This window comes from Nasonia vitripennis (assembly GCF_009193385.2).
Source record: "Nasonia vitripennis strain AsymCx chromosome 2 unlocalized genomic scaffold, Nvit_psr_1.1 chr2_random0010, whole genome shotgun sequence".
Lineage (NCBI taxonomy): Eukaryota > Metazoa > Arthropoda > Insecta > Hymenoptera > Pteromalidae > Nasonia > Nasonia vitripennis.
Window position 1 is genome coordinate 3,393,970 of NW_022279617.1, and position 26,437 is coordinate 3,420,406.

Genomic DNA, 26,437 nt, shown 5'->3' on the forward strand with positions numbered 1-26,437 from the left:
TATCGCGAGCCAGCATCTCTCGGCAAAAGCATTTTCCTCCGAAGCGGAAAAAGAGCGCAAACGCGGAGTAAGAAAACAATTTAGCGAACGCTAAATTGCGCAAATGGCTCTTACGAGGAAAATCCTCGAAATCCCGGAGTTAAAATGAAAATGGAAATCCTGGTAGCCGGATATAACGCCGCAGGACTGTCCTAAAGTGTTAATACGGAAAGAAAGAGAGAGAGAGAGAGAGAGAGAGAGAGAGAGAGAGAGCGCGAGAGAGAGAGAGAGAGAGAGCTATTATATTTTAAACGGTGTCTTTTCGCGCCTTTCCCTTTTTTTCTGCAAACGAAAGCGGAACCGGCGAGAAGAAGAGACGGAAATTTAATCGAAGTCTGAGTTTCGCTTGGACTTAAGTTAAATGAGAATTTCAGCTTTTAAAAAGCTGAAACAGTTTTGATTTGCGCTGTATTTATATCTTTATGGAGTCTGATAGAAATGTAATTCATTTCATTTCATGAATTACATTTATTTGTTGCACAAAATCATACCTGAAAAAGTATCATTAATCAAAATGCCAAGAATTATAAACATTGTATAAAACTTTCGAGTGTATGAGATTGCATCAAGCAAATTCTACTTACAAACAAAGTTTAGTAACCTCTTATCTTTGCACTTTGTACTTTCTTGTGACATAAATAGCTAAACATCTTCTTGGGTTCAAAACTGTGCAAATGAAATTAAACTAAAAATTTAAACCTTTAAAAATTAATATTTTCTTCTTCAATAACTTTTTTTTATTTGGTTGAGAAACTATCATATAATCCATTGTTTCATCAAATATATGGAAGACATGTCAGAGACGTGTTTTTTATGTTTAGAGTCATCAGTTCGATGACTGAACCAGTGCCACTGCCTCTCCTGTAGACAGCTGTTGTTGCTGCTTGCTGATTGTTTCGGTACTGATAAAGTAAAATTTTTTTTAGATGCCAGTTACTTTCCGACGTGTGTGCTGGTGGACGTTTCAGCTTCGCAAAACTTTTATATTTTTACGCTATTATTAATTTCTAAATAATTTTTTCATCGACCCTGCACGACACCGTTACAAGTTATTAAGTGGAGCAGCAGCGCCACGAAGGCGCGTTTGAAAAGCAGACGAAGCTTTGGCGCCCGCGACACTATTTACTGCTATATTGGTATCCGAGATTTTACTTTCAAGAAAAACGATACTTTCCATAATTGTTTCTAACTGATTTTTATATATTATTACATTCGTGTGCTAATAAATGATTTTTAATAGAAGTTGTCAAAAAAACGCTGTTGTTTATATAATATAAACAATATTGTATATGATTTGCACAAATTATTATCTTTTTCTCCGGTGTGGAAGGACGGTGAAGTTAGCTGCGCATAAAAAACGACAGGGAATTGCTTTTTTACATATAATATTCTCACATTCCTCATTTAATAATACATTACAATATTTAGAATGAAAAGGTTGCCGGTGCATACTCTGCGTTCCGGAGCAGTAACGGTAACTAGCTTGCCAGGGTAGCTGATGACAAGGTTCAGGTTGTTTTCGGTGTCTTGATATAAAAATCATTCTAGGAAGGTCTCCAGGTGTACAAGGTGGCTGATAACGAGGTCTAGGTGGTTCGCCTCGTGGTTTTTGGTGTATAGGTGTAGAAATAATTCGAGGGTGGTGTATATCATAACAATCAGTGATTTCATGTTAGTGATAAAAATGTTACAAAAAATCTGTGGTCAAAAGGTGCAAGAGATGCTTATACTTTATTTTTACGGCGTCAAATATGAAATACTTAAAAAAATGTACGAAAAAGGATTAAAATCTCTGAAAAAAATGAACTTTTAAAAAAGTAAAAGGTTAGGTAAGTTTGATATATTCCGCAACGAAATTATAGATAGAAAAGAACTGAGATCAATCAAACAAAGTCAAGTTTATGGTATTGAATCGTAATGAAGAACTCTCAAGATAATTACTACGCAACTTGCCATGCCCATTTCATTTTGTTTATTGGTGAATAACTAAAATTTTCTTTTCATATATCAGAACGTCATACACACACCATAAGTACAATGAAACGGGCATGGCAAATTACGTAGTAATTATCTTGAGAGTTGTTCCTCGCTTCATTATGATTAAATATAATAAACTTGACTTTGTTTGAACGATTTCAGTTCTTTTCTATCTGTTATTTTGTTGCGGAATATATCAAACTCGCCTAACTTTTTACTTTTTTAAAAGTTAATTTTAGTATATAATTTGAAATTCATAATAACAGTCATACCACGCACCGATAACTTTGACACCGTACAAACTCTACACAAAAATAACCCTACACGCTACACAAAATAATTCTACACAGGAAATAACTGCACGGAAATTCCCTACACACATTTTCGGTAATTTTACTACACCGCAAAACTACACAATCGTATAACCTATTGTTGTCAACAATGTATAACAATAGGTTATATGATTGTGTAGACTTTTTGCGGTGTAGTAAAATTACCGAAAATGTGTGTAGGGAATTTCCGTGCAGTAAATATCTGTGCAAAATTTTTCCGTGCAGTTATTTCCTGTGTAGAATTATTTTGTGTAGCGTGTAGGGTTATTTTTGTGTAGAGTTTGTACGGTGTCATAAATTTTCTAAGATTGCACAACCAGTTTACTGATATTTATCACATAAGTGTATATTTTTTAATTATCTACAACTTGGCATAACACACTCACATAGTGCCATCCTTGAGCACGAGCTAACACGTAAAAAACTTATGTATAGATTATATATGTTATATATATATATATATATATATATATATATATATATATATATATACATACATAGAATTGGAGTTATATAAACTTTATATAATTTATATATAAATCATATCAAATTATTTATTTTATTTGATTATATATAAATTATATATAGTTTATATAACTCCAATTCTATATATAAATTATATATCGAGCTCTTTACATAACTTATATATAATCTATACATAGGTTTTTTACGTGGGTGTTGAGTGCAAATGACGCTTGTTGAAAAATTATTTTTAAACAATTTTGTTTTTCACAGCCTATCAATGCTATTACTTAGATTCTATCGAAGATCTCTCCCCCCCCTCTCCCCCGAATTTCCTAAGAAATAAAGTAACCCTGGTTTGTTGAAATCAGTTAAAAAAACAAAAAAGATTGAAGTGATTTGAGAACGCTTTTCATCCGTCTTTTTTAGTTAACAATATCTGCGCATCTTGTATTACGATTTCCATATAACAATTTTTTTGATACCAATATTTTTAAGTATCTAACTACGTATTCAAAAAAATCTATAACAGTTTTGTATACTGTTGCAGCACCCTTATTTCATGTTAACATAGCAGAATTTGTACGACTCATAGTGTTGTTGCGGGTCCCAGAATTTTACGAATATTTAATTCTAGGATCCAAACAGTCAGTCTTACATAATTAAGAGCTAAGAGAAATATGCGGATTTATGAAAATCAGAATGATTATAATATTTTTTTAATGTTACGAAACCTTACAGCATTTTAACTGAGTCTTTTTTAAGCAATATGTACGGATAGACGAAATTTCAGAAAATTCTAAACGGTAAATCACTTCGGTGCAGTATTACATTAAGTAGATCCTACTAAAGTGGGTAGAGTCAACGATTTTTTTTATTTGCGTATGTCGTCTTCCTCTTGAAATTCGTTGTTTTCTGTATTTATTTCTTTAGAGTTCATCAACTTCTTTGCTTTTTTTCGACGTTGACTTCAATCTTTGTATCTGAGCAGTTTCAGGTTATGGCTTACGTAAGTTAATTTGAGATACCCATCAACAGTTGTTAATTTATTTACGCCTGCTAGAGTTGATACCACTCCTCTGAACGACTGCTAAATGCGGTATAAATTCTTTGATCATATTTATCCCCCTAGCATACGAAAATATTTTTCTACTGGCATATCCATATAGTGCTACAAAATTTTCGCATAAACTTGCAATAACGCCAAAAATATGTTATGTATTTCTGATAAAAATGAAACAATATCAAGGGCATCAATAGATATTTGAAGCACAGTAAAAGGCAAAATATGTATTTCTTTGATTGAAGGCTTGTATAAAACATCACTTTGTAAGCTGATTAGTTTTTTTTGTTATCCGTCACAGTGCCAACAAATGAAATAATTAAGAGTTTGGAGAACCAAAGAATTCAATGAATGACAGTATGTTTAAGCTTAATGTTTTTTGCATGGAATCCAGAGCTTATATAAATGGAGAAAGTTAAGTAAGTGAACAAGACAATTCAAAATTGTAACTGATGCAACTTTCAGAGACTAACAGTAAAAAAAATTAAGAGTAAAAGGCGAGCTGAAATTCGAAAAGTACTGTTAACTAAAATTGGTGAAAAGTATATAAGATATGAACTGGCAAAAATGAGTATAGATTATAAACCACCTTATATCAATTCAAGTACAACAATAAGTAAAAGCCGTGAGCAAGGTTTAGATATAGAACTTGAATTTCTGGAATATAAAGGATCATCAATCTCAAACAGGCAATTTGTGCAACATTGCAGTATTTGCAAGTTATCCTTGTCACCTTTTTATACCTGTGGTATTGGTTTGATCAATAAACAAGATTCTGGAATTCTCGACAAAACCAAACTTTACCATTATCATTTGATGCCACAGGAAGTTCGGTGAAAAAAAAATTCCTTCTATTCCAATGCCGCAGGCAAAACTCTATTTATTTATTTAATGGTTATTGGCTTTGCTGAACAGATAATCCTATTACTTCAAGCAATTTTATCTGTTTACGACGTATCTATCATCTAAGAAATTTTGTGTCACTGGATTAAATGTGGTGCACGAATTCCTAAATAAATAGTAATAGATGGATCATTTGCCTCTCAAATATTAATTTTACTTGCTTGCAAGATTCTGATTTGAGAAAATACTGTTTTGCCAATATGTTACTTCGGACACGATGTTGCACATCTATTAAATACTGTGAAAAGATGGAAATAACAGGCGTACTGAGGCGCGAGCATCATGACCTGGTGCTGACCTCCTGACTCTCCAGTGTCAAGACGCCACCAACACGAATAGCAGCGAAGAGCACTCTCCAAGGTACTCGCTCCGAAATTATAGGTCCAAAAATCGTTGAGCAGAGCGGTCGACCGGCAGAGCCCTCGGCTCTTGGACGCTCAGACACTAATCGCACTCCGTCGAAACAATGGGGGCTCACAAGCCAACACTCCTAGTGCGCGACCTCGTCCTAGGCAGTCGTACTGAGGAGCCTCGCACGGCTGAGAGGAAAAATTATTTAACTCAGTAAATGCTTCGAAAAGCTTCTAATCTTATACAGAAGCTTTTTACGTGATTAAATTATCTACGCAACCGCAATTCGTACTGTATGGATAAGACTACATTAAGGTTCAAAATAAACTGTAGAATCATTGTTAATCAGATTTTATGACTTTATTATAATATCCTAACGAACAGGTCCTGGTGTGACCTCTTTTCACAAGTTGTCGTCGAGAACTGACGCTCTATTTATTAAACTCCGCCGAAGACTCGGGCCCGCTAAAACAAAAGCGCTTTCCCGAGGACTACCGAAGGGACTCGAAGCAGTGCGCGCGCTTCTCTATATCTATAACTGTAAGCGCAGTGATATACCCGCGCGAACGCCTCCCACCACTCAACTCTCTGGCCTGGCAGTCACAGATCAGCCCTTTAGCCTTTCCGCACTGAAAGTGACCTTCAAAATCCGTGGAGTGAAACTCCCTACTGAGGTCGTGGCAGTCTAGGAATGATTATAAACCACTCCTAACCGTACTGGCCTGAAGCCACGAATCGCCTTGTCGATTCGCGCATGTGAGAATCAAGTGACGGAGAAACGTTCGCTAAAACTAATTCTAGGCAAAATAAATATTAATAAAAATAAATACGCCGCACTTGCTCTTATCCCTAGTAGCCCTCGGTTACGTCAGGAGCACGTACTATCAGATAATAGATTGGTAAATTTGCTCGCATACATTTGCACCATTCAGCAAACAGTTAGATACCACTTCAACTTATCTACATTGCCAAAACTGTAGCGCACAACTTCTATTTTTAGGTAGAATATACGGATAGCAATGCATTGAATCTTGATTAGCAAGGCTCTGAATTGCCTCAAATTCAATTTTCAAGCTCATGTATACATAAAGTCCATCAAGTTGCATAATGAACCAGAAATTACGGTGAGCCTTACACAGGCATCGGCGTACGAGAACTCACACTAAGCTACACTATTTCATTACAGTGCCCATAAAGAAATGTTGAAGTATTTATCCAAGAGATTGTTTCGTATATACAAGTAGAAATATACGTACACAGCTCATGTCGACTGACGAAGGCCATTGTCATGTAGCAACACATACAGTAGTGGTCCGTGAATGAATCCGATAACCATCAGCGCCGGAAAATGAGCGGCTCTCAAAGCGCGATAACGATAATGCCGTAACTTAATTGCCGACACCGCAAATGTTCGCGCCTGTATACCGCGACGACGACGGATCCATCCGCGCACGTGTATACAGCCTACTGCGTAGACACGCGCAGTTTGCGGCAGTACGTATATATATATATATATATATATATATATATATATATATATATATATATATATGTGTGTGTGTGTGTGTGTGTGTACATGCATGTGAATCTGTATCGAGTTCAATTTTCGCGCTCAAACGAGGCCGACGCTACAGGGAATAAGTAATGCTCGATAGAGACGGATCAATGGATTCGCGGTTTTGATTGTTTTCCAGTACATGCAGATGCTGAAATGATTTCGATCCATTAAAAGTAAATAATAAATTGCTTTTTATTGGTGGAATAATATTTATCGCGTATCGTTTTTTATTAAATATGCAAAATCAAAGGTATCGACGCGTTTATGTGAAAATCGATTTCAATAACGGCTATAAAGTCGCCCACGATTAAAAAATTGGCATCGAGTGCATGCGTTACGTTGGTTGAAATAACACCGAGGGTGTTATATGAAACAACGTTATAAAACTTTTGGATGAGTTAATTTCAATGATAAAAAGTAACGTGCCTTCTAATCCAGTCAATACAGCATCTTATCAAACTCGAGCAATTAAATTCACATTAAAATCAAAGATGGAATATCTGGCTCGACTATCGCGTGGAATGTCGTCGTCGCATTAGCATAGACGCAACACAGTATGGTCGAGCAATTGCTCCTCCTGCCGCTGACAATGCAGCAGACAAGTCGAGAGAATTTATAAAATCTCGCCCACACGCCTCCTCGACTTCACTTTTTCATCTTGTGAGATGGAAATTGCTGCGCACTGTCGTCGTCCTCGGGGATTGATCAAAAGAGAGATATAAGGGTAGAGTGTAGACGCCGCGCGTGAAATTCGATGAAGAGATGAGTGTTCGGGAAATATTCAAGTTCATGATTGTTGATGGGGATTTCATCCGCGACTGCCACGTATCGGGGAGCTTGATTGCGTTTATTATGCGCTTGTTCTCAGCTGCGTCGTCAATCGAGTTTTGCTCGTGCGACTGAATTTATTTTCTTCTGCGCAGATGGATGCTCGTGAAATGTAAAGGAAATTACCTTTTGACGCGCGCGAGATCTGGTTTTATTATACGGGTCACGGCTCCATTTATAATTAATGCGCGTAAATCAGACTAGAAACGCGATAACGGCGTCCTTGCGCAGATGACTGACTGGATATCATCAGAGGAAGACATAGATTATACCGAGGAAGAGAAGGCGCAGAATTGCTACGATGTACACATTCTTCACGGAAATTCCGACATTTGTCGTTGTCTCGCCAGGCGTGTACATAGCCCTCGCATATCGTATAATCAAGGGAGGCTGGCGATTGTTCCTCCCAGATGCGAAGGTCACTCGGCGAAGATTAATCGCGGTAATAACGATTGAAATCGAAGAACAAAACAAGTGCGTAATAAAACGCAATGCATAATTCGAATCCACAAAGCCCGTCGCAATCGAACAATCTGTCTATTATCGATCGAAACAAAGTTCTCCTTGATCTGCACCCTAGAGAGGATCCCTCTCGTCGCTTTGGGTGTGGAAAGACTCTTAGAGGCATGTAGAGTCTCTGTCTCAGAGAGAGAAAGAGAGAGAGAGAGAGAGAGAGAGAGAGCTCTGAGAAAAAAGTAACAACCGATACGGATAGGTATAGGGAGACTAATAAAAGCTCTGGCACACGTGCAGGTGGAGTCGAGATTCGCATCACGACGCGGTGGCCACGAGATTGGAGGTCGAACGGTGCAGTGGTAGCTCCTGGTGCAGCCGGAAATGTAAATGAGATTGGCTGGCCGGTGAATATCTATTAGTCTCTCGTCCCGGCGATGGAAGATCGAACGTCGCCGCCGCAGACACTCGACTCTTACTCCGAGCTTGCGCATGTGTGCAGACGAATCGTGAAAAAGTAGGGGCGATAAATCGAGGCTAATATTTAAAGGCGGAACTCTGCTCGGACAGCGGAGCAGTTTCTTTTTTTGGGGTTTGAGATTGATGCGCGGAATATGCCGGAGGTTTCGATCTTGAATGGACTGCGAAATTAGGTTGTAACATTTTTTATCCAGGAATAAAATTCAAACGAGTTGAAATAAACACAAACGTTTAAAAATAATATACATTGTATAGTGCGCATTACGCTATCTAATCTGCTTAATTACTTAATGTACTTAAGAACGTTCCGCTTCAAACCGGTACACATACTTACGCAGAGGAAAAAAGGTCAGCTCACTAGAGTGTCCGAGGATTCCGCAGCAGGCACTGCATACACTCTTACGCTCCGGAATTTCTTACACATTCACGAGAGTAGGAAAGAGGGCCCTTGACGTTTTTTTCCCTTCTTGTAACACACCGACATAATTGAAAGTTTGTCTAGTTATAAGAGATTTAATTGTTCCTCTTGCTGACTAGTGCAGTAAAACGCAACTAGTATAGAAAGTTGTGTCAGAAGTATATAATTTTTTATAATAACTTTATCTGCTTTTACAATTATAGGCGTGTAATCAACTGCCGGACAGACAAGTAGATGTAGCGCGCGCCACTTTGTCTCAAGAGCCGCAGCAAACTCGAAGAAGCTTGCGCTCGTGAATTTCAAAAATTGATAAAGTTAAATTGCGCTGATCAAGAGTCGACTTGAAAAGCATGAAAAACATGAAATTTTATATAAAAGTCTCTTGCGAAAATCTTATGAAATTTCAAGCACTTTTTAACTCTCAAAAAAGTGAATGCGCATCATGCTTTTTTGCGTAAGTACCGAGCATTTGCTATTAGCACTGCCTTGTCGCAATGCTTGACACGCGTGACTTCGAAAACTCATTGCGAAGGATTACAAGAATCGGGGAGTGAAGGAAGACCAATCCAAAACTGTTTTGTTTTTAACGCTATCTCGCATAGTGACTCAAGCTGATGGACTTGTTTTTATGCGTACATAATAGCAAGGCTAGTCTATTAAAAAAATGCCACAATGTTGCAAAAAAATTAATGCTTCCCAAGAAGTTGATTATGTACAATTTGTTCTTGCATTGAAAAGTTGTATTATAATAATCACTATATGAGTCACGGAGACCTTCGCGCAAGTGTTACCGTTCTGGTCTGACGAGCCTGCTTGGCCAGATACTGCCTCATCTGCCCGCACCTCGATATCACTTGCAGATCACCAAAGTTGACAAGAAGATCAGCCGAGCCACGTTGTGTCCCTATAAATTTTATTTCACTTTCTAGTAGTACAAATGAACAAACTCGATGTATATAGATTATTATCTTATTATTACTGTGATATCCTCACTCTTAAATTTCTTGCGGCCAATATGAAATCACTGCGTACATTAGTTTTATAACCGCACGACGTGAGCAATCTACGGATGTAAAATTGAACCTACAATTGACCGAAAATTCACTCACTGCAATGGAGGATAAACAAATCATCAGAAGCGCGCGTTGGAATACGCGTGACGCCCGGCCCTCGACCCAATTAAGAATTAACGAAAACTAATGGCTGCGAAGAAGTGCGGCACCGCGAGGAGGAGAGAGAGCGGAATGAATAAAACGCAGTGCCACGGCCGCACGCAAGATCACTTCTCGCGTGCTAATTCGAGTGAATAATTAATGGCTTAATTTTCCAGGCTTTCGGCCAGTCAGGTTTTGAATAATTTTCACGAAAACTACCCTTTCCTCCGCAACACATTTCACATTTCACATTTCACATTTCACATTTCACATTTCAGACCTACTCCCGGGCAAGTGCATCAGACAACTCGGTTCTTTAATTATCAGCGAGACCGCGTCGTCGCTGAAAGCTGTTTCCCGATACAAAAAGCGTCAAATGAGGCGTCGCACGATCGGGCTCGTTTATTTCGCGCGTGGGTGTGCTGTGCGCCATTCCTTATCCTTCACTTTCTCTCTCAGTCCTTTTTATTTCCGTGACATAGAAAACCTGCAATTAATCCGCAGAGCTTACGCCCGGGACGATCGCTCCACTACAGTCCGGTCTCAGAAGTACAGTATGCCCGCATAATGAAGCGTATTTTTTCCGCGAGTCACAGCCGACGAGTTATGAACCCGTTTTTATCCAGAACTGAGTCATCTCGTGATTCTCCTCTGCCTGACAGCGAAAGCTTCGCACTGCTTACTTTTCCGCGAAAATCGAAGAAGCTTATGCGCAACGCGCGTAATAGGCTTCTTTGAAAGAGTCTTTTCTAGCCTTGCGCTCGACTTGCTTCAGCGCAAAATAAGAGATAGAGGTACCTGCTTATTTTCGAACAGCGGTACATAAAAGACAAGTTCGTTAAAGAAATCTCGATCACGCAAGGTTTTATTACAAGAGCGCACGTCCAATCCTGCGATGATCAGCGATAAAGGAGTTACAGAGTTGACGGCGCCGCGAGCTGCTTATTTTACAAGTGCAGTATACATATAGAACCGGAGCTCCGAGATTACTGCGCGTGCATTATATAGATATAGATGGGATGTACGCCTGATTATCCTCGCGCTTGCAAGAGAGAGATAGAGAGAGAGAGAGAGAGAGAGAGAGAGAGAGAGAGAGAGAGAGAGAGAGAGAGAGAGAGTATTGATACTCGCGGCGGATTTCTATTACGCGCCTGCGGTCACATCTCCTCGTAGATATAAATATATCTTGATAAACAAGTGTACGAGCGTATTTTCAGCTATGTATATCCTCTCCTGTATCTCCTCTCTGTTCGTAACATATATATATATATATATATATATATATATACACCAATTTTTCTAAATTTCATGATCGCTACAACTAGTTAGCCCCGAGTTTTCTCCGAGGCTGCGCGCAGTTATTCTTTAATTAGCTTTAAAGCGCCGAGCAAAGTTCGCTCGCGACGAGAAATTTCTCATTATCGAATAAAAACAGTTTATGCGCTTGTGAGAATATATTATAACGTATACATCCCGTCGTCATACACCCTCAACTCATTATCTGCGAGCGGAAAATCAGCAGTCGGCCGGATATGCGCGAGTATGTTAAGACGCGCAAACTGTTAATACTAATCGTGCTGTAAAGCGAAAAAAATCGATCGTCCAAGCTAACATCGTCCTTCAACACCAAGAGACAGAGAAAGAGAGATAGGCGACAAAGCCGCATTGTTTACTGGCTCCAGTCATCCAACACTCGCTGTTTATACCGAGTCTCAAGGACTTCTATTTCGGAGCTCGTGGACCACTACAGGTCCCCGCCTATATGTGCGCTACATTCGAGGTAAGCCTGACGCAAGCCCCTCTGCGTGGGAAACAAAGTACCGTGTCGCAGCAGTAGCGGCAGTTTTGCCTACTCTCACGAAGAAATGCGTACAAAAGCCGCGGGGTGATGCGCGGGACAATAAAAGGGGGAGTGGGTCTGGCTGATGCAGCGATGGACTGTTATTATAGTCTCACTGCAGGAGATACCGTTGTTCCAGATACATAGTCTCGCGAAATTAAGATGATGTATACTTATAATAGAAGAGAGATTCGCAGAGCTGTCCGAGAATATATATATATATATATATATATATATATATATATATATATATATATATATATATAGCGAGCCCGCTGGTCGATACTCGCCGCGCGTGCTTTTCAATAACATCGCCGCTATTTTTACAAAATTTCCTTCTTTCTGATTCCAGGTAAGCTGCATCGGCTTCTCCGGCGAAGCACTGTGTGATATAGACTTACGTCTCCGGCTCCCGAAAGGTACAGCAAACATCGAACATTTTCCGCGCGTGATTGATTCGCATCGACCCCCTCGTGTAGCCACCTTCCAACCGACGTTCCGTTTGTTCAAACCCGATATGCAGACGCGATTACCGATGCCTTGATGGATCGCCGCCGGAAAGAGCTAATAAAAGGCCGCGTGCTAGGCTTGTTGGAATTGTTTGAATTATAAGACACCGCAAACACACGGCTCTTTTATCCCTCTGCTGAAAACTGGAGCATAGAAGTGCGCTGCGATTATCGTGTCGCGCAAAATGGCAAAGAAAGCACCTATAACATGTACACGAGACAACGCGGTGTACGCGTATATATACATATATAATTCGCCGCGATCGACTCCCAGAGAGGCGCCAGTCGTCGGGTCGTCGCTCCACTTAGCCTCTCGCGTGATGCCGTTTCCGCTCCGTTTTCGTCTTGCATATTACAGGGAGGGGGCGAGACGGATTGCACGAGAGGCTTTTTATCGACTAGCGCGGGAGTGGGTTCGATGTACGCCGCGCTCCATTTTTCCCGCGCTACTCTCTAATACACGGACTGACGGATTAATCAGTAGCGAAAGATGCAAGGGGTATAATTCGTGGGCTTCGCTCCTCACGATGGCACGGGCTATTGAATCTTTTTTTCTTTTTTCTTCAAAAACTGGATCTTGCGTATACTGTAATTATATACAGGCTTTGCATCTTTTCCTATGGGCCGATCGATGTGCCGTCGGTGTTTGATGTTGTGTATGAAAAAGCGTGTAAATTGTTTCCCTCTTTTTATAACAACAGAATAACGACATATAAGACGAATCCTCGTGTAATCCTAAAAATACGAGGTTCTACGCCGCCGTTCTTTATTAACACTCTGGCGCTCGCGCGCGCGTGTCCATAAAAGCGTCGTAATAAATGTATTATTTTCTCGCAGTAAATTTTCAATATTAAACCGTGTGCGCAGCCGGCCGGCCGTACACTGCGTGTATAAAATAGACGCGCTTTCCTCTCTCGTCTTCCGTGAGAAATATGAAAATCGCTTTTTACGCGTATAAATAGTTGACATTGAGAAGTTGCGCCTCGCATCACTGATATGAATTTTTACACTCGTTTAATTACGCGCGACTACTCCGGCGCGTAAAAGCTTGCCAGCAGACGACGATGTTTGTCACGCCCACCTGCACTCGTAGACTCGTTTGATTCGCGTGTGCTTTTACGCGTGGGTGCACGCGCACTGTGTACCTATTAAACAATGCGAATATATATAGAGACAATATATTTTGCACTGCCTGTCGTAACGAGATTTTCGATCTTCAATCTTTAAAAGCAACCGATCTACTTTGCCAGCGATCGTAATCCATGTATGCATGAAGCATAAACGATCCCTCGTACATCCTCTCAATTAACAATACGCTGTAGGTCGCTCGCGCGGATAAGCTCTCGCTCCAAATATGCTGCGATATCAGACTCGCTGTGCTCCTACACAATGGCTGCATTGTCGCGAGCTAAGCGAGCTAAGGATCCGAGCCAGCGCGCGCACACACACACACACGTCGCTTATAAAACACAGCGCAAGGGATGAGCGAGAGCTGAGAGGCGCCGGCAGCGGCGACGACTGATTTATGAGCTAATTATGTGGGCTGCCGAGTATACAGTAGCTCTCTCTCTCTCTCTCTCTCTCCCTCTCTCTCTCTCTCTCTCTCTCTCTCTCTCTCTCTCTCTCTCTCTCTCTACTCAGCCACGGAGATTCGCTCTAGATTGCGCGTGTCTGGTAAATAAGTGATATTCGAGTGTTATTAATAGACTTTGTGGATTCACGCTACGCGATACATCCATCCCCGATGATGACTAGGTCGGATTTGCCTCTTTTTTCTCCACTCCTACCACATTGGAGGGTCGCGCTACGCGAGAAGATTTATCGCTTCTGTATACACTTTTGATTTTCAACGGCTTGCCTTGATTTCCAGGTGTCATGATTTATGAGCTGCGGATTGTTCGTCCTCTACTGTTGTATACGCTACTCGGGCCGAGTGAGATGGAGTCGCGCGGATTTGATAAAGTCCGTGACGCGTAAAAATAAAATCAGCTGGTCTTGCAGAAATTATGGGCGATTCCGGTATAGTGTAAACTCGTCGGGGACGGACCGAGGGTATAACGCCTATTTACGTATACGCATATATGACCTGCGTATGTACGTCTCTCAGGAGCAGCTTTGAACGTGGTTTTCTATTCCCTCCTTTTGCAATATCTCCGGCTTCTCTTTCCTTTAGTATTGTATATGCTGTTTTTGCCGACGCATGACTTATGCGGGTCACGAGAATTTTCTCGCGACTCTGCGCGTCATGTGTGCGCATGATAAACCAAAATACAAACGGCTGTTTGTGCTTAATCAAAAACGGCAATGATAATGCTTGCGTGTGGTATAAACCAGCGCAGAATCCATTAAGTTCCGAGACGTCTGATAAAATCAGATTTAAAGCGCTGCACACAGTTCGACGTATATTTCACACGCAAGTACGCAATCAATATCCCAGCGGCCGTGGCGATATAATGCGGCGATAAAGCGAATCCCATAAAATGATTATCATATTAACTCGCGCGAGAGCGAGCTCCCTCCAGGCGAAAAATTCTACTGTATTAATATTAATAAATGTCGCAGCAAAGGCGCCGCCCGCATATATTGACTCTCAATCTCTAACGGAAGGCACGTATGCTCGTTGCACTCGAAAACAGTCCAGCGCGGAAAATAAGCTTTGGAAATAAGTCGTTTAGCCGGGCAATCATAATCGTAACTAATGAAAGCCCACACGTCGTCGCACACTACTACAGCGCTCACAGTGTCGTCGGGGTCCAGCATATCTGGGGCTAAGAAATTTACTATTATCGCGCTGCTCATAGGAAGAGCAGGATGTAAGTAAGTGTATACATATATAAAGGAGCCGCGCCGCGAGGGGGAGCGTGTGCCACTGGTGCTGGAATCCAAGTAGGTCAAACGCAGCATTACTATCACGGAGAGAGAGAGAGAGAGAGAGAGAGAGAGAGAGAGAGAGAAGTCGGGGGTTCAGGGACGAGCATACAGGGACGTTACTCCAGTTTTTGGTCCAGGGGCTACGTGCACGCCCCTTCTCCTCTCGACACGCATCTCTAACACGCTAACCATGCGACTATCTCTCTCTCTTTCTCTCTCTCTCTCTCTCTCTCTCTCTCTCTCTCTCTCTCTCTCTCTCTCTCTCTCTCTCTCTCTCTCACTCACTCACTCTTTCCGCTACGGTTTGCAGGAAGCTAATGAAACGTAAGATCCGCTATCGCTTATCGTGCGACTCGCATCTACGTGCTTTTTTATCCTTTTTTCGTCCCCCGACCTGAATCCATAGCTGTATAGTGCGATGGGGAGCTATCGGCCAGTTGGATCGTTCGCTCTGGGCTCTTCTTGCGTTAGTTTATGCGAGTCCTTTGTTTTTTCGCGGACAGGATAGCTTCGGATAGGCGGGAAAGGATTTTCTCTACGAGCGCTCGAGGGACCGGAAAAGATCGTACTTGTCTTGGGTTGAATTTCTCGCGAGCAAAAAATGATTTTTCATATCCGCATGATCAAAAGAACGAAGACTTTGTTTTTCTCGAACGATCGAATGCACTTTCGTATGCAGCAATCTTTCATTCTTTTAACTCGGCTGTTCTTGTGTTTTCTTCATAAATCTCCTTCCCCTATCTTTTATCCCGTCGCATATATCTTTGTCTTTTTTTCGTATCAATGTCTACTTTTCTCTTGCCTTTTCTTTCAATCCTTCACGTCCCGTAATTCATCTCATCTTTTTTACTTCCCGCAGATTTTTTTTCATTTTCGTTTCATCCTTAGCGTCGTACCTATAGTTATTTCAATCTTCTTCCTCGCTTTGCTATAATACAATCTGCTTCTTATCTTCCCAAGTTAAACTACAGATGCGACTCGCTTCCTCTCATTTAATACTTTTAGCTTTTGCAATTTTGTAAAGGCACTTTTACAATTGTTCGTTGACTGCCTACTCTCTATATTGTTTGTTTGCTTCGCTTCGCCATTTCGTGTGTATTCTGTAGCTCAAATAGAAACAGTCTTTCTCTACAAACTAAGTTTGTCTTTGATTTTCCATTTATATGATCCTCTGCGCGGATGATAGACCTTATCAGACATTTGATGTGTGCTCAAGACTGCATGACGAGCTTATCATTGTTGAGAGAAGAAATATAAGCTTTCGTACTTTGTCGTAATTTTCTCGCACTGATCGTCGAATCACAGGATCGTGAAAAATGTACAATTTTCAATTTATAAAAATGTGTGCGTCTCTGGTCGCCCGACAGAAGTGATAACTTAACTTGATTTAAGTAGAAAATATTTAAAAATGAACTTATTTATTATTCAAATGAATATAATTTTTGGAAAGAATTATACAAATAAAGAAGTATTTTTTTCAAAGTAGCATGCTGATACTAACGGGAAATGATTTCTTTTTGCAATAATGGTTTTATTATTATTTAAGTAAACAGTTGCAGTTCTTTGGTCCATTGGCACCGCTTGAGGATGGATATTGTATTTAGTTATGTGAGCAGCAGCTTTAGTCTTATTTTTTGTCCAGTTTTTGGTGAATCTTGAAAGTGCAACCATACACGTGTAATTTCATTTTGATCGTTAGTTTCAATGTAAACTAATTTTCCAAATGCACCGTTCGCAAGCCCATCTACTACGTTAATATTGGTTGTGATCATATAAAATTTATTCCGTACAAACACGATCTCGTATGGCAATTCTTCTGTATCGATAACCGAAATTGGCGTGTGTCCGAATCAACTGTGCCGATCGATAAGCTACCCTCCTCGAAGTACCGATAGAGCTGACTCAATTATTTTCACAATTATGCATTTAACAATTCGTATGACAGTGAAGGAAAGCGTAAGCAAAGTAATGCGGTATACACTGAAAAAAACACAGTCGTTTCTGCTGTAAAGTCCGGTAGTTTTAACCGTTCTGCCACCGTAACGACTGTTTAGTAAGAACAACGATGTGCCACTGGTAGTTTTGGCGAGTCACGACTCATAAAATTGGTCGCTTACGTGGGACACCAGCAAAAACGACCGAACTGATTCTTTAAAACTGCTGAACTCTACGGTAATCTTGGCGAGTCTTTGTACAATGACGGATTACTGGTGCAAGTTCAGTTAAAATGGCTGTTTTTTTTTTCAGTGTAGAATGCATAAGAAAGTAAATCTATAGGTATTGCTCGGAGAGGGAGGAGGTCTGAAAACAGTATAGCTATATGTATACTTATCCCTGCGCCCGGAGAGAGTGTATAAGGTCCTAAAAGAGTAAATCTATATTTAGCTTTGCGCACGGAGAAGGGGGCCTGCCGGGTCGAGAGCTAAGAGCCCTATACCAGTATACCTATAGATATCACTGTAACGCATTCGATCTAACGCATTCCAGAAGTTACAAACATTGTAGCTTCACCTTTCCATAGGAAGTTATCACTTCAAAAACGAAGGGAAAGCTCAAAGAAAGCTTCTTGTTTCGCCACAGAAATTCGCACGTTTACCAACTGTGAACTTCTTCTCGATGATATATCCCGTCAGTTTAAAGCATAATATAAAACTAGTTTCATCCTCACTACTATGAAATTCAATTTGCCCACTGCAGATGTTGCCTCGCACGGGTGATTTCATTTCCGACCGGCAATTAAATTCCCGTTCATCGCTCTGTATGCGCGCTCCTGCAGATTCTCCGACGCTCAGATGGACCGTCGGCAAAAAAAATACCATTTCTTTTTTTCTTCCTCCCGACGACGAGTGATCGATAAAAAAGTCAGAGTTACTCCCCCGCCTTGGCGTTCTTCTTGGGTCCGTGAACATTGCACGAGAACATAAGAGAGAAGTAGGTAAAAAAGAAAGAAAAGAAAAAGCCGACCAGATGTGTAGCTTCATTACTTTCTTCTCGGCTTTCTTCATTGGCAAAGAAGAAGAGAAGCGTGGGGGTAGCACAGTGCTATGTATTAAGAACGCGCGCGCGCAAGAGAGAGCAGTCGAATAGTGAAAAAGGGCGGACGCGAGCTGAAAATCCCCTATTTTTCTATTTGCCCTCGTTCGGATCGGAAGAGTACAATATTGCGAGAAACGCTTCGATTGCAACTTTTCATATTTATAAACGCTGCTAACTTTTGGGTAACTAAGCTTTGAACTTATAGAAGTTGGAGTATTTTTCAAAATAACTATAGGGCGACTGAGCATTCTTGTAGGGACTGATTTTTCCACTATAACTGCATTCTTAGCGTATCACTTATAGGGTATATATATATATATATATATACATCAATTTATGAATATTTTCAAACAATGTCAATGAAGAGCAGTAGGATCTTTGGTGTGAAAAGTAAGGTTATATGAACAAATAATGGTGGAGAAAAAATTCAGAAATCATGTCAGATTTATCGGGGTTTTCATCTAGATTCTACTTTGGAAACCTGCTAGATTTGAAAAATCTCGGTAGTTTCTAGGTACTTTCTCGGGAACGCTGCTACCAGGACACTAATCGCATTATAGGTATATAATGAGATAGAGGTACGCAGCTACATACAATATTATTGATTCAATGCCGAAGGATAATAGATGAGACGGATCAAATAGCTTTTTGTCCTCTACACCGAAAGTACGCTTTTTCGTGCATGCATTGCAGACGGAAAGTGACTATTTTACGCTCTTGGGCAGAAAATTGAACCCTAAGGCGGACAATAGGGTTAATTTTCGACCTTCATTACATGCCCTCTAAAACGAACTTTTAGTGCATGTATTGGACAAAAAGTATTGTGTGCATCATGGGCAGGAAGAAAGCGATCTGGCAAGCGTGATTGCCCTTGATATACTCAATATACTATTCCATTCGATGTTTCTAAAATTGAATCATCAACATTCGGAAACGAAAAAGTGCCATGAGGTAACTTTAATGTAATCACATTTTATTTCAAGAAAAATTATTTATATAACTCTCATCAGAGTGAACGAAAACAAGCACCATTTTCTTTCCTTTATTTCAAGAAACAGTTATTTTGCCAAATAATAAAATCTTAATCAGTTAGCTTGCGTTGACGTAGTAACTTGCAGCTTTTGTCTCAGATATATCTTTATGCTCTTCTCGAGAGAAGACGACTTGCCTCTGGGCTGTACCTATATACGTCGTCATCGCACAGTTTTTGTTCCGTTTTATTATAATACGACCTACGCGAGATCACTGCGTTATCATTATCCTTTGCCATTTTATTGTTCGGTTCGCCCCCTCGAACCGTTATTAATCTTTCTGACGTATCTCAAAGAGAATTTTAACTTTTCAAAATGTGCACGACTCACTAAAGAAAATGGGTCGCGCTGTAGAGATAACAGACAATTTTTTGACCATACAATCAAGTTGAGAAAAATCCTACGAAAATATCACGTAAACTTTTCGATTTCCAATTAGAATCTCCATCGCGCATAAAATTCAAATCTATTTCGCGCGACAACGTTCCGTCGAACTCGGCTTACAACTAGCTCTGCGAGCAATTTCCGAAAGTTAAATAACAAAGCAAGTGTAGAAGTTGTTCGGTACAATTTGGAAAGTTTAGAGCCGTGAAAAAAGTCCTCCGCGCTTCTTCGTGAATTTTTCTCATGCTACACCCTGTATATCTGTGCCAAAATAAAAAAAGTACAAGAACCCGGAAAATCTCGCTAAGCGGAGTAACGGCTGTTCTCTCAAATAAGTGCAGTTACGGGCGCGGAAAGCGCATAGACGTGAGTGGATTGCGACAGTTGCTCGGCAAAAAGTAGCTTTCTCTCTCTTACCGCAGTACAGCGAACTTTCGCAAACTCGCCGTGAAAACGGCAATAAGTATTGTTTTAATTCGTGGACTTTCTTCCCCGCTTTCGAGGGTATTGCTCGCTATGACTCTTATTTCGCGGCTTCTTCGTGCAACGAATTCGGCTAACAAGTGCAAAAGTGCTTTTTTCATTACACTTCTCTCGACTCGACTCTCAACTGAAAAGTATATCTAAAGCTGGCAAGCTCGAACTGTCCCCGAAAGCGTGGTTTTAGGCCACTGAAATATACCGTTCTTGGATGCTCGGAAGGGCTCGCGTTTATATACGGGCGATGTGTGCATTCCCCTATAGCTCTGCGTAAACAATTTCTGTAAGAAATCTCGGTAGAATTTTTTCTCCACTATGATTTGTTATAACATTTCATATAACCTTATTTTTCACACCAATGATCCTGCTCTGCATTGATATTGTTTGAAAATATTCATAAATTGATGCATATACATACCCAATAAATTCACCTACAATGTTTTTTGAAGGGGAAACATGATTTTTAAGGTGCACATTAAAAGGTATGAGAGCAAAATCAAATTTTATTGATTTCGATTACTTTTTTTACAATTTTATTTTGACTCTCATTTGAAAACTATCAAACTTAGAGAGCTGAAATTTCGCAACTTAATTTGTGTTGACATGTTGTAACAATATATTGAGTTAAATTCATTCTAGTTGATATGAATTCAACTTTCATGTATAGACCCACCTGTATTTTTCGACGCCGAAGCCATAGGGTTCAGGGTGAAAAGCCGAACCAAGACTGTTAAGTAAAAACTGATATGGGAGTCTGTTTCTAAATAATTAAACAAGTCTTAACGCAAAAGAACAGACATCCACTTTTAATATCATAGATTTACCATGATTATGAGAGATTTGGTAGTTGAGAGTAACTGGCTCGCATACTGATGAGATTGAAATACCTGTGCAAACCTCATCATTAGTGACTTTGAGCATCAATGACACTTTTCACACAGTAATTACACTTGAACAACACAAAGTTAGTCAGTACAGCATGTTTGTACATACTGTCATATATGACAGTATGCATGTGTAGGGTTAGGTTTTCACTCTTAATGGGCACTTTGAAAATCATATTTACCCTTCAAAATCATTCTAGATGAATTGATAGGCTAAATATTCATCGTTCAACATTGACTGAAACTGTGAAAACTGTAGTTCTGTCTGCTATGCTATTCTGATGTATAACATAGCAGACAGCCTCTACAATACGCGTCATATACTTCTAGCATGCCTGTGCCTGGCCTGAACCATACGCGCATGCGCAAAAAATTAAGAGAACTTCTGCTACTTGGGTTTCAGTGTAGAAACTACGCATATTTCTCGACGGATTCTGGGTTTCATTTCTACTGAGTCGCTAGGGAACGGGCCAGAACTTATCGGCCATTTGCTACCAGGGTATATATATTTGCATTTGTATTTTATATACGTATTGGGTAATACGATCAGATAGCTATAGACAGCCAAGATGGCTGAACAAGATCGGGAAATAGCATTGGAGCTTATGGAGCCGATTAAGTTTTTATAAAATATGTATATTTCCATGCAGAATATTTTCGATTGGGCTGGTCAGAACGATGCCCAACGAAAATTTATTGAAGAAGACCGAGTTTTAAAAGCAGGACACATCATTCTTTGTGGTGAATATGACGACAAAAAGGAAAGTGGTGAGGTTAGGATAACGTCGTCTTGTTTGCAGACGACTCACATACGCGAGAAGCCTCATGAAATTGAAGGAAAAATAAATAAAGACGGTGTGATCAGTGATTTTAAATGTTCTTGCAAGGCAGATTTAAGCGGTCAATGTAAACACATCGTGGCAACATTACTTCATATATATGCGTAAGTTCCTTATTTAATGTTTATTTATTTTATATTCAATTGTATGTCCTGAAATGCAACATAAACTTTTTTGAATTTTACAGACTAGAAAAGATAGACAAGCTATCGTGTACTGACAACAAATGTCAATGGAAAGATAAGTAGAACCTACTGTTACAAATACCAGAAACAAAAATCCAAACTGGGATAAAAAGTTTGAAAGCGTGTTTCATCCAAAGGATTTTAAAAGTATGTACACTGAGTATGGGAAGGTTACAGAAGAAAAAGCTAGGAAGGCATACGTTACTGTTACTTCAAATAAAGTGATGTGTCCAGGATTAATAGTGTCAGCCTGCAACCCTTGGCTCGCTTATTCACCAGATGGTGTTATTTTTAAAAATTCTAAACCAGTTGGCTTATTAGAGATAAAGTGCCCTTTGATTGGTAAAAAATCAGATATAAGTGCAACTATAATTAATTGTGTTGGAAAGTGTTTAGAAGTAAAAGGCGAACAAATACAATTGAAAGAAAAACATAGTTATTACGGACAAGTGCAACTAGGAATGGCTGTTATAAATGTTGAAATAACAGATTTTGTGATATATTCAGCTGCGGACAACAAAGTTTTTATTCTAAAAGTTAAAAGAAACGATAATTATATTAGAAAAATGCTCACAACGTTAAAAAAGTTATATTTTGAAAAAATTCTTCACTTTACCTGTTTAAAGAATAAGAAGTGACTTTAATATTAATTTTATTATGTATTATTGTGTTAAAATACGCTTTGTTCAGTTTAGATATAATTTTTATTAATGCATGAATCAGTATTACATGAATAGTCATCAAGATTAAAAGTACAAAATAGTATAAAAATAAATTAATTTTATAAAAAAGTATAATTTTTGTATTTTATTTGTAAAACAAATGTCAATCAGTATTCATAAACTTGTCATCGTTCAATAAAGGATCACTGAGATTTACCGTAGCACATAATACTTTTACTATTTCACTGGCTAATGGAACAAGATTTGCAGGCATTTTCGAACCAATCATACTCCAAACTTTAATTCGTTGATTAGCACATTCAACATGAACTCTAGCTGCAGCAATTTTTGACGTAGCAACAGATTCACTTTGAGAAAATTGTTTTTTATCTTGTAGAAATGGTGGTCTTATGAGTTTCCATCTATTTTTGTGGCACAATTCATCAATCAAGAATCCTCGGTCAACCATGATTCCATCATTAGGTTCTAACAAATTCATCAATTCACTTTGACTAAAAATAGCTGTGTCACTACTCCTACCTCTATACGCAGGACTTACATAGGTAATAAATAGTTCCTGCTGGCGACACACCAATCAAAAATTTTACAGTTGGAGCACCCTTGTAGTGTGATTACATTTGTAGTTGACAGCACAAGTTCTTTGGTTGTTGAATAAAAAGCTCTGTACAATCTAACACCACTCGAGTATCTTCAAATCCTTCAAAGCATAATGGTATATTTCTAGAAATTTCTACTGAGAATTCCAATTGCTAAATATTTTTTGACAGAATTGCGATGATACACATGTAAAAATAAGTGCCAGTAATCTATAGGACGTATTGTGCTTCATTTTCATATCCCTATATAAAAAAGTCATGATCGGATGAAGTGAAGCCAAGAATGCGTCAATATGATTGCCTCATGTAGTACGCATGCGTCAAAAGTAACGTTAGAATTTTTGTATTTGTTTTTGATTTCTAAAATTGATTCTAATATTAAAAATGTAATATAATACTATAATACATATCAAATTATAATTTGTGTATTTATAATATTCTATATTGTAAATATTACTATTGTTACAAAAATAAACATGATGTGAACGTTGACACGAACTGAGTTGAGACATACTTAACCTTAAAATTTTAAAAGGAAGTTGGCGACGAAACCGCGGCAATTTTGAAATTTATATGAGCGCGAAATGAATCATATATTGTAAAGTTTGATATATTTCCGTGATAGAAAACAAATATTAAAAATATCAATCAAGTATTTATATTCCATTTAATAAGTAATGAAATTATAGTCTACTACAGTGCGCGCAGCGCACTGCGCCACGTCTAGTAACTTAAAATAACTCTGTCACGAGTTTTCAATTTGCACTTTTGAAATCTATCACCATGAACGTTTTTTATCATACTGACAATGGTATCCAAGATGTGAATGGTTGGAATTCCAGTAGCAATACACATTTTTTCATCCGTGTCCAATGTATCACTGAAACTATAATTCACTTCTTTCTTTTTATTACTTTTTTCAATCAATGCACGTACAGGATCTTGACTCATTGACACTTCACTTTCAGGAACCACAGTTGATTTACTTTCAACAACATCACATCCCTTGTTCACAGCTGTTTGATTATCAAATGCATTACATTCTTCATTCACAGCTGATTGATTATTAACTGCACTAGATTCTTCGTTCACAGCTGATTCCTCTTTATCTTCAAGAATGTTGTTTTCATTATCTTGCACATCATTCTTATTCGATGGTAGAAATGCTGCAATTATGAGCTAAACTTCTCTGAATTATTCGATTCAGACGTGCTTCATTTCTTGATAAATTTTCCTTTTCTTTTGGGGTAACAGGAAGATTGAGTGATGGCACAGCTGATTTTACCAAAATTCTATGGCTACCTGGATAATCTAAAATAAAAGTTGTGCGATTACAAACTAAATAATGTATGCTCCTTAACTTGCATAATGGCGTTGTAATGCTTACCAGGTGTTACATAATCATCATGCTTAAAATGCAGAAAGCATACTCTCATTCTTGGATGTGGCGTGCTAATCTTCAAGGCTTTTCTCCATTCAACTAACCAATCTACTTGTTCTACTGCTCCAAAATAGTTTGTTTTCAACACTATTTGCTTTTGAGGTTTTGGGAATTTATGGAAAGTTAGACTGCTATTTTTACCAGATACACTATTGCATCCTTGTACACAGCAATACTCTCTTGATTTTGGCATTGTTTCTAAATTTTATCAACACTGCACAAGCACAATAATGCAGGACGCGACGCGACGCTTAGCAAAACGGAGCAAACGCGTAGCAGACATGTAGCAGACGAGCGTGCTTAACCTCAATTTTGATTCAAAAACATGATTTTAAATATTACACCGAGACGTACATAATTTAAAACTTGCGAAAAAATGTACAGAATATCATTTTCTCTAATTTGAACAACTTTAGAAGTTACATGTGATTAAATGCATTTATACTAATAAAAATACTTTCGACTCCCATAAGCCGCAATGCTATGATCTTTTTCAGCCATCTTGGCTGTCTATAGCTATCGGATCATATTACCCAATAGAAGTAGATAGGTGTTGACATTTCGCTTAGGTTCGTCCGTTTAATTGTTGACAATTGATGTTTACTCGCGGCACATATCAGCCGTTTGTTTAATTAAAGAACAGAAGTCAAGCATAAACAAACTGCGTTTGGTGAAAAAGCGAAATAAATTCTCGCGGCGGGAGATTGGCTTTCCCGTTGGCAAAACTTCCTATACATAGCTCTGAGTGGGAAAATAAAACAGAAACTGCCGAGGAAAATTGAAAAGAATCAAGACGAAAAACGAAGAAAAATAAATTTCGCACCTTTTGTTCCTCTGATGCGGTTGGCTGATGTTAAAATCCAACGAGCTCTCCTTTTATACTCGCGTGCAGAGAGCCACCAATAAACACGCGGCAGCATCAGCGAAAAAAATAGCGAGAGCAATAGCGCGCACATAAACTGCAGACACACAATGTATAACGTGTGGCTTCCTCTCTCGATGAGTCAAATCGCGCGTAGCTCGTGGAATAACGAAATTTCACCACCCCCCCCCCCCCCCCCCGCGCGCGCCGAATTTGCTCGTCAGCTTTTATCCTCGTCGCCATAAACCGTCGCGGACAGAGAAAAAAAGCGAGAAAAAATTGCGAGCGCGCATGAACTATCTTATTGCAGCTGAATGTTTAATTTTCCGAGCAAACTCCGTTATGCGCCGACAAAACACCGGCGGCGCAGCATGCTCTCTGGAATATATACGAGCGAGTTTCCCCTCGAGCTGGCAGCGCTTTTAACTCCATAACGCGATTACCCGGGAACTTCGACGTTTTCCACGGCGCTGCTGCCCGATAAAGTGCGATCTTTATGCGATGCAGTTGGAAAAATCGGAAAACAGAATGCCAAGTCGAGCGAGCGAAAAAAAAAACACGAAAAGTAGTGCATGTATTATTATCGGAGAAAGAGAGCTGAAAAGTAAGAGCACACGTTAATCGCGTTGATTTATGAGTGAATGCTTGAGAAACGGAAAATATTTAAGAGTTATAAATGTGGAAAATTATACGTAAAAATTCACATCTTCGACCTCAAAAATGGTGAGAAAAATTGTCCACGATTTTTCGATATTTTTAATTGTAAACACAACTTTCC

The 26,437-nt window shown here is 39.2% G+C and overlaps 2 protein-coding genes across 5 annotated transcripts in view; one reads left to right on the forward strand and one right to left on the reverse strand.

The window, feature by feature from the left end:
* Positions 1-26,437, forward strand: part of LOC100116797 (ras-related protein Rap-2c) — a 123,057-nt gene that overhangs the window by 33,716 nt on the left and 62,904 nt on the right. The window lies entirely within an intron of this gene.
* On the reverse strand, positions 23,981-25,319 carry LOC103316968. Its single transcript, XM_008213412.2, has 2 exons — positions 24,744-25,319; positions 23,981-24,667 (listed from the first exon to the last, which is right to left on the reverse strand). The coding sequence occupies exons 1-2, from the start codon at positions 24,988-24,990 to the stop codon at positions 24,504-24,506; spliced, it is 411 nt and encodes a 136-aa protein (XP_008211634.1). The 5' UTR covers positions 24,991-25,319; the 3' UTR covers positions 23,981-24,503.

What these genes read in the sequence shown, in the direction of transcription:
- LOC103316968 (XM_008213412.2), bottom strand. Translation starts at nt 24,990, where the DNA reads ATGCCAAAATCAAGAGAGTATTGCTGTGTACAAGGATGCAATAGTGTA. An exon ending in TGATGATTATGTAACACCTG is followed by an intron (nt 24,668 to 24,743) that starts GTAAGCATTACA and finishes CTTTTATTTTAG; the next exon opens with ATTATCCAGGTAGCCATAGA.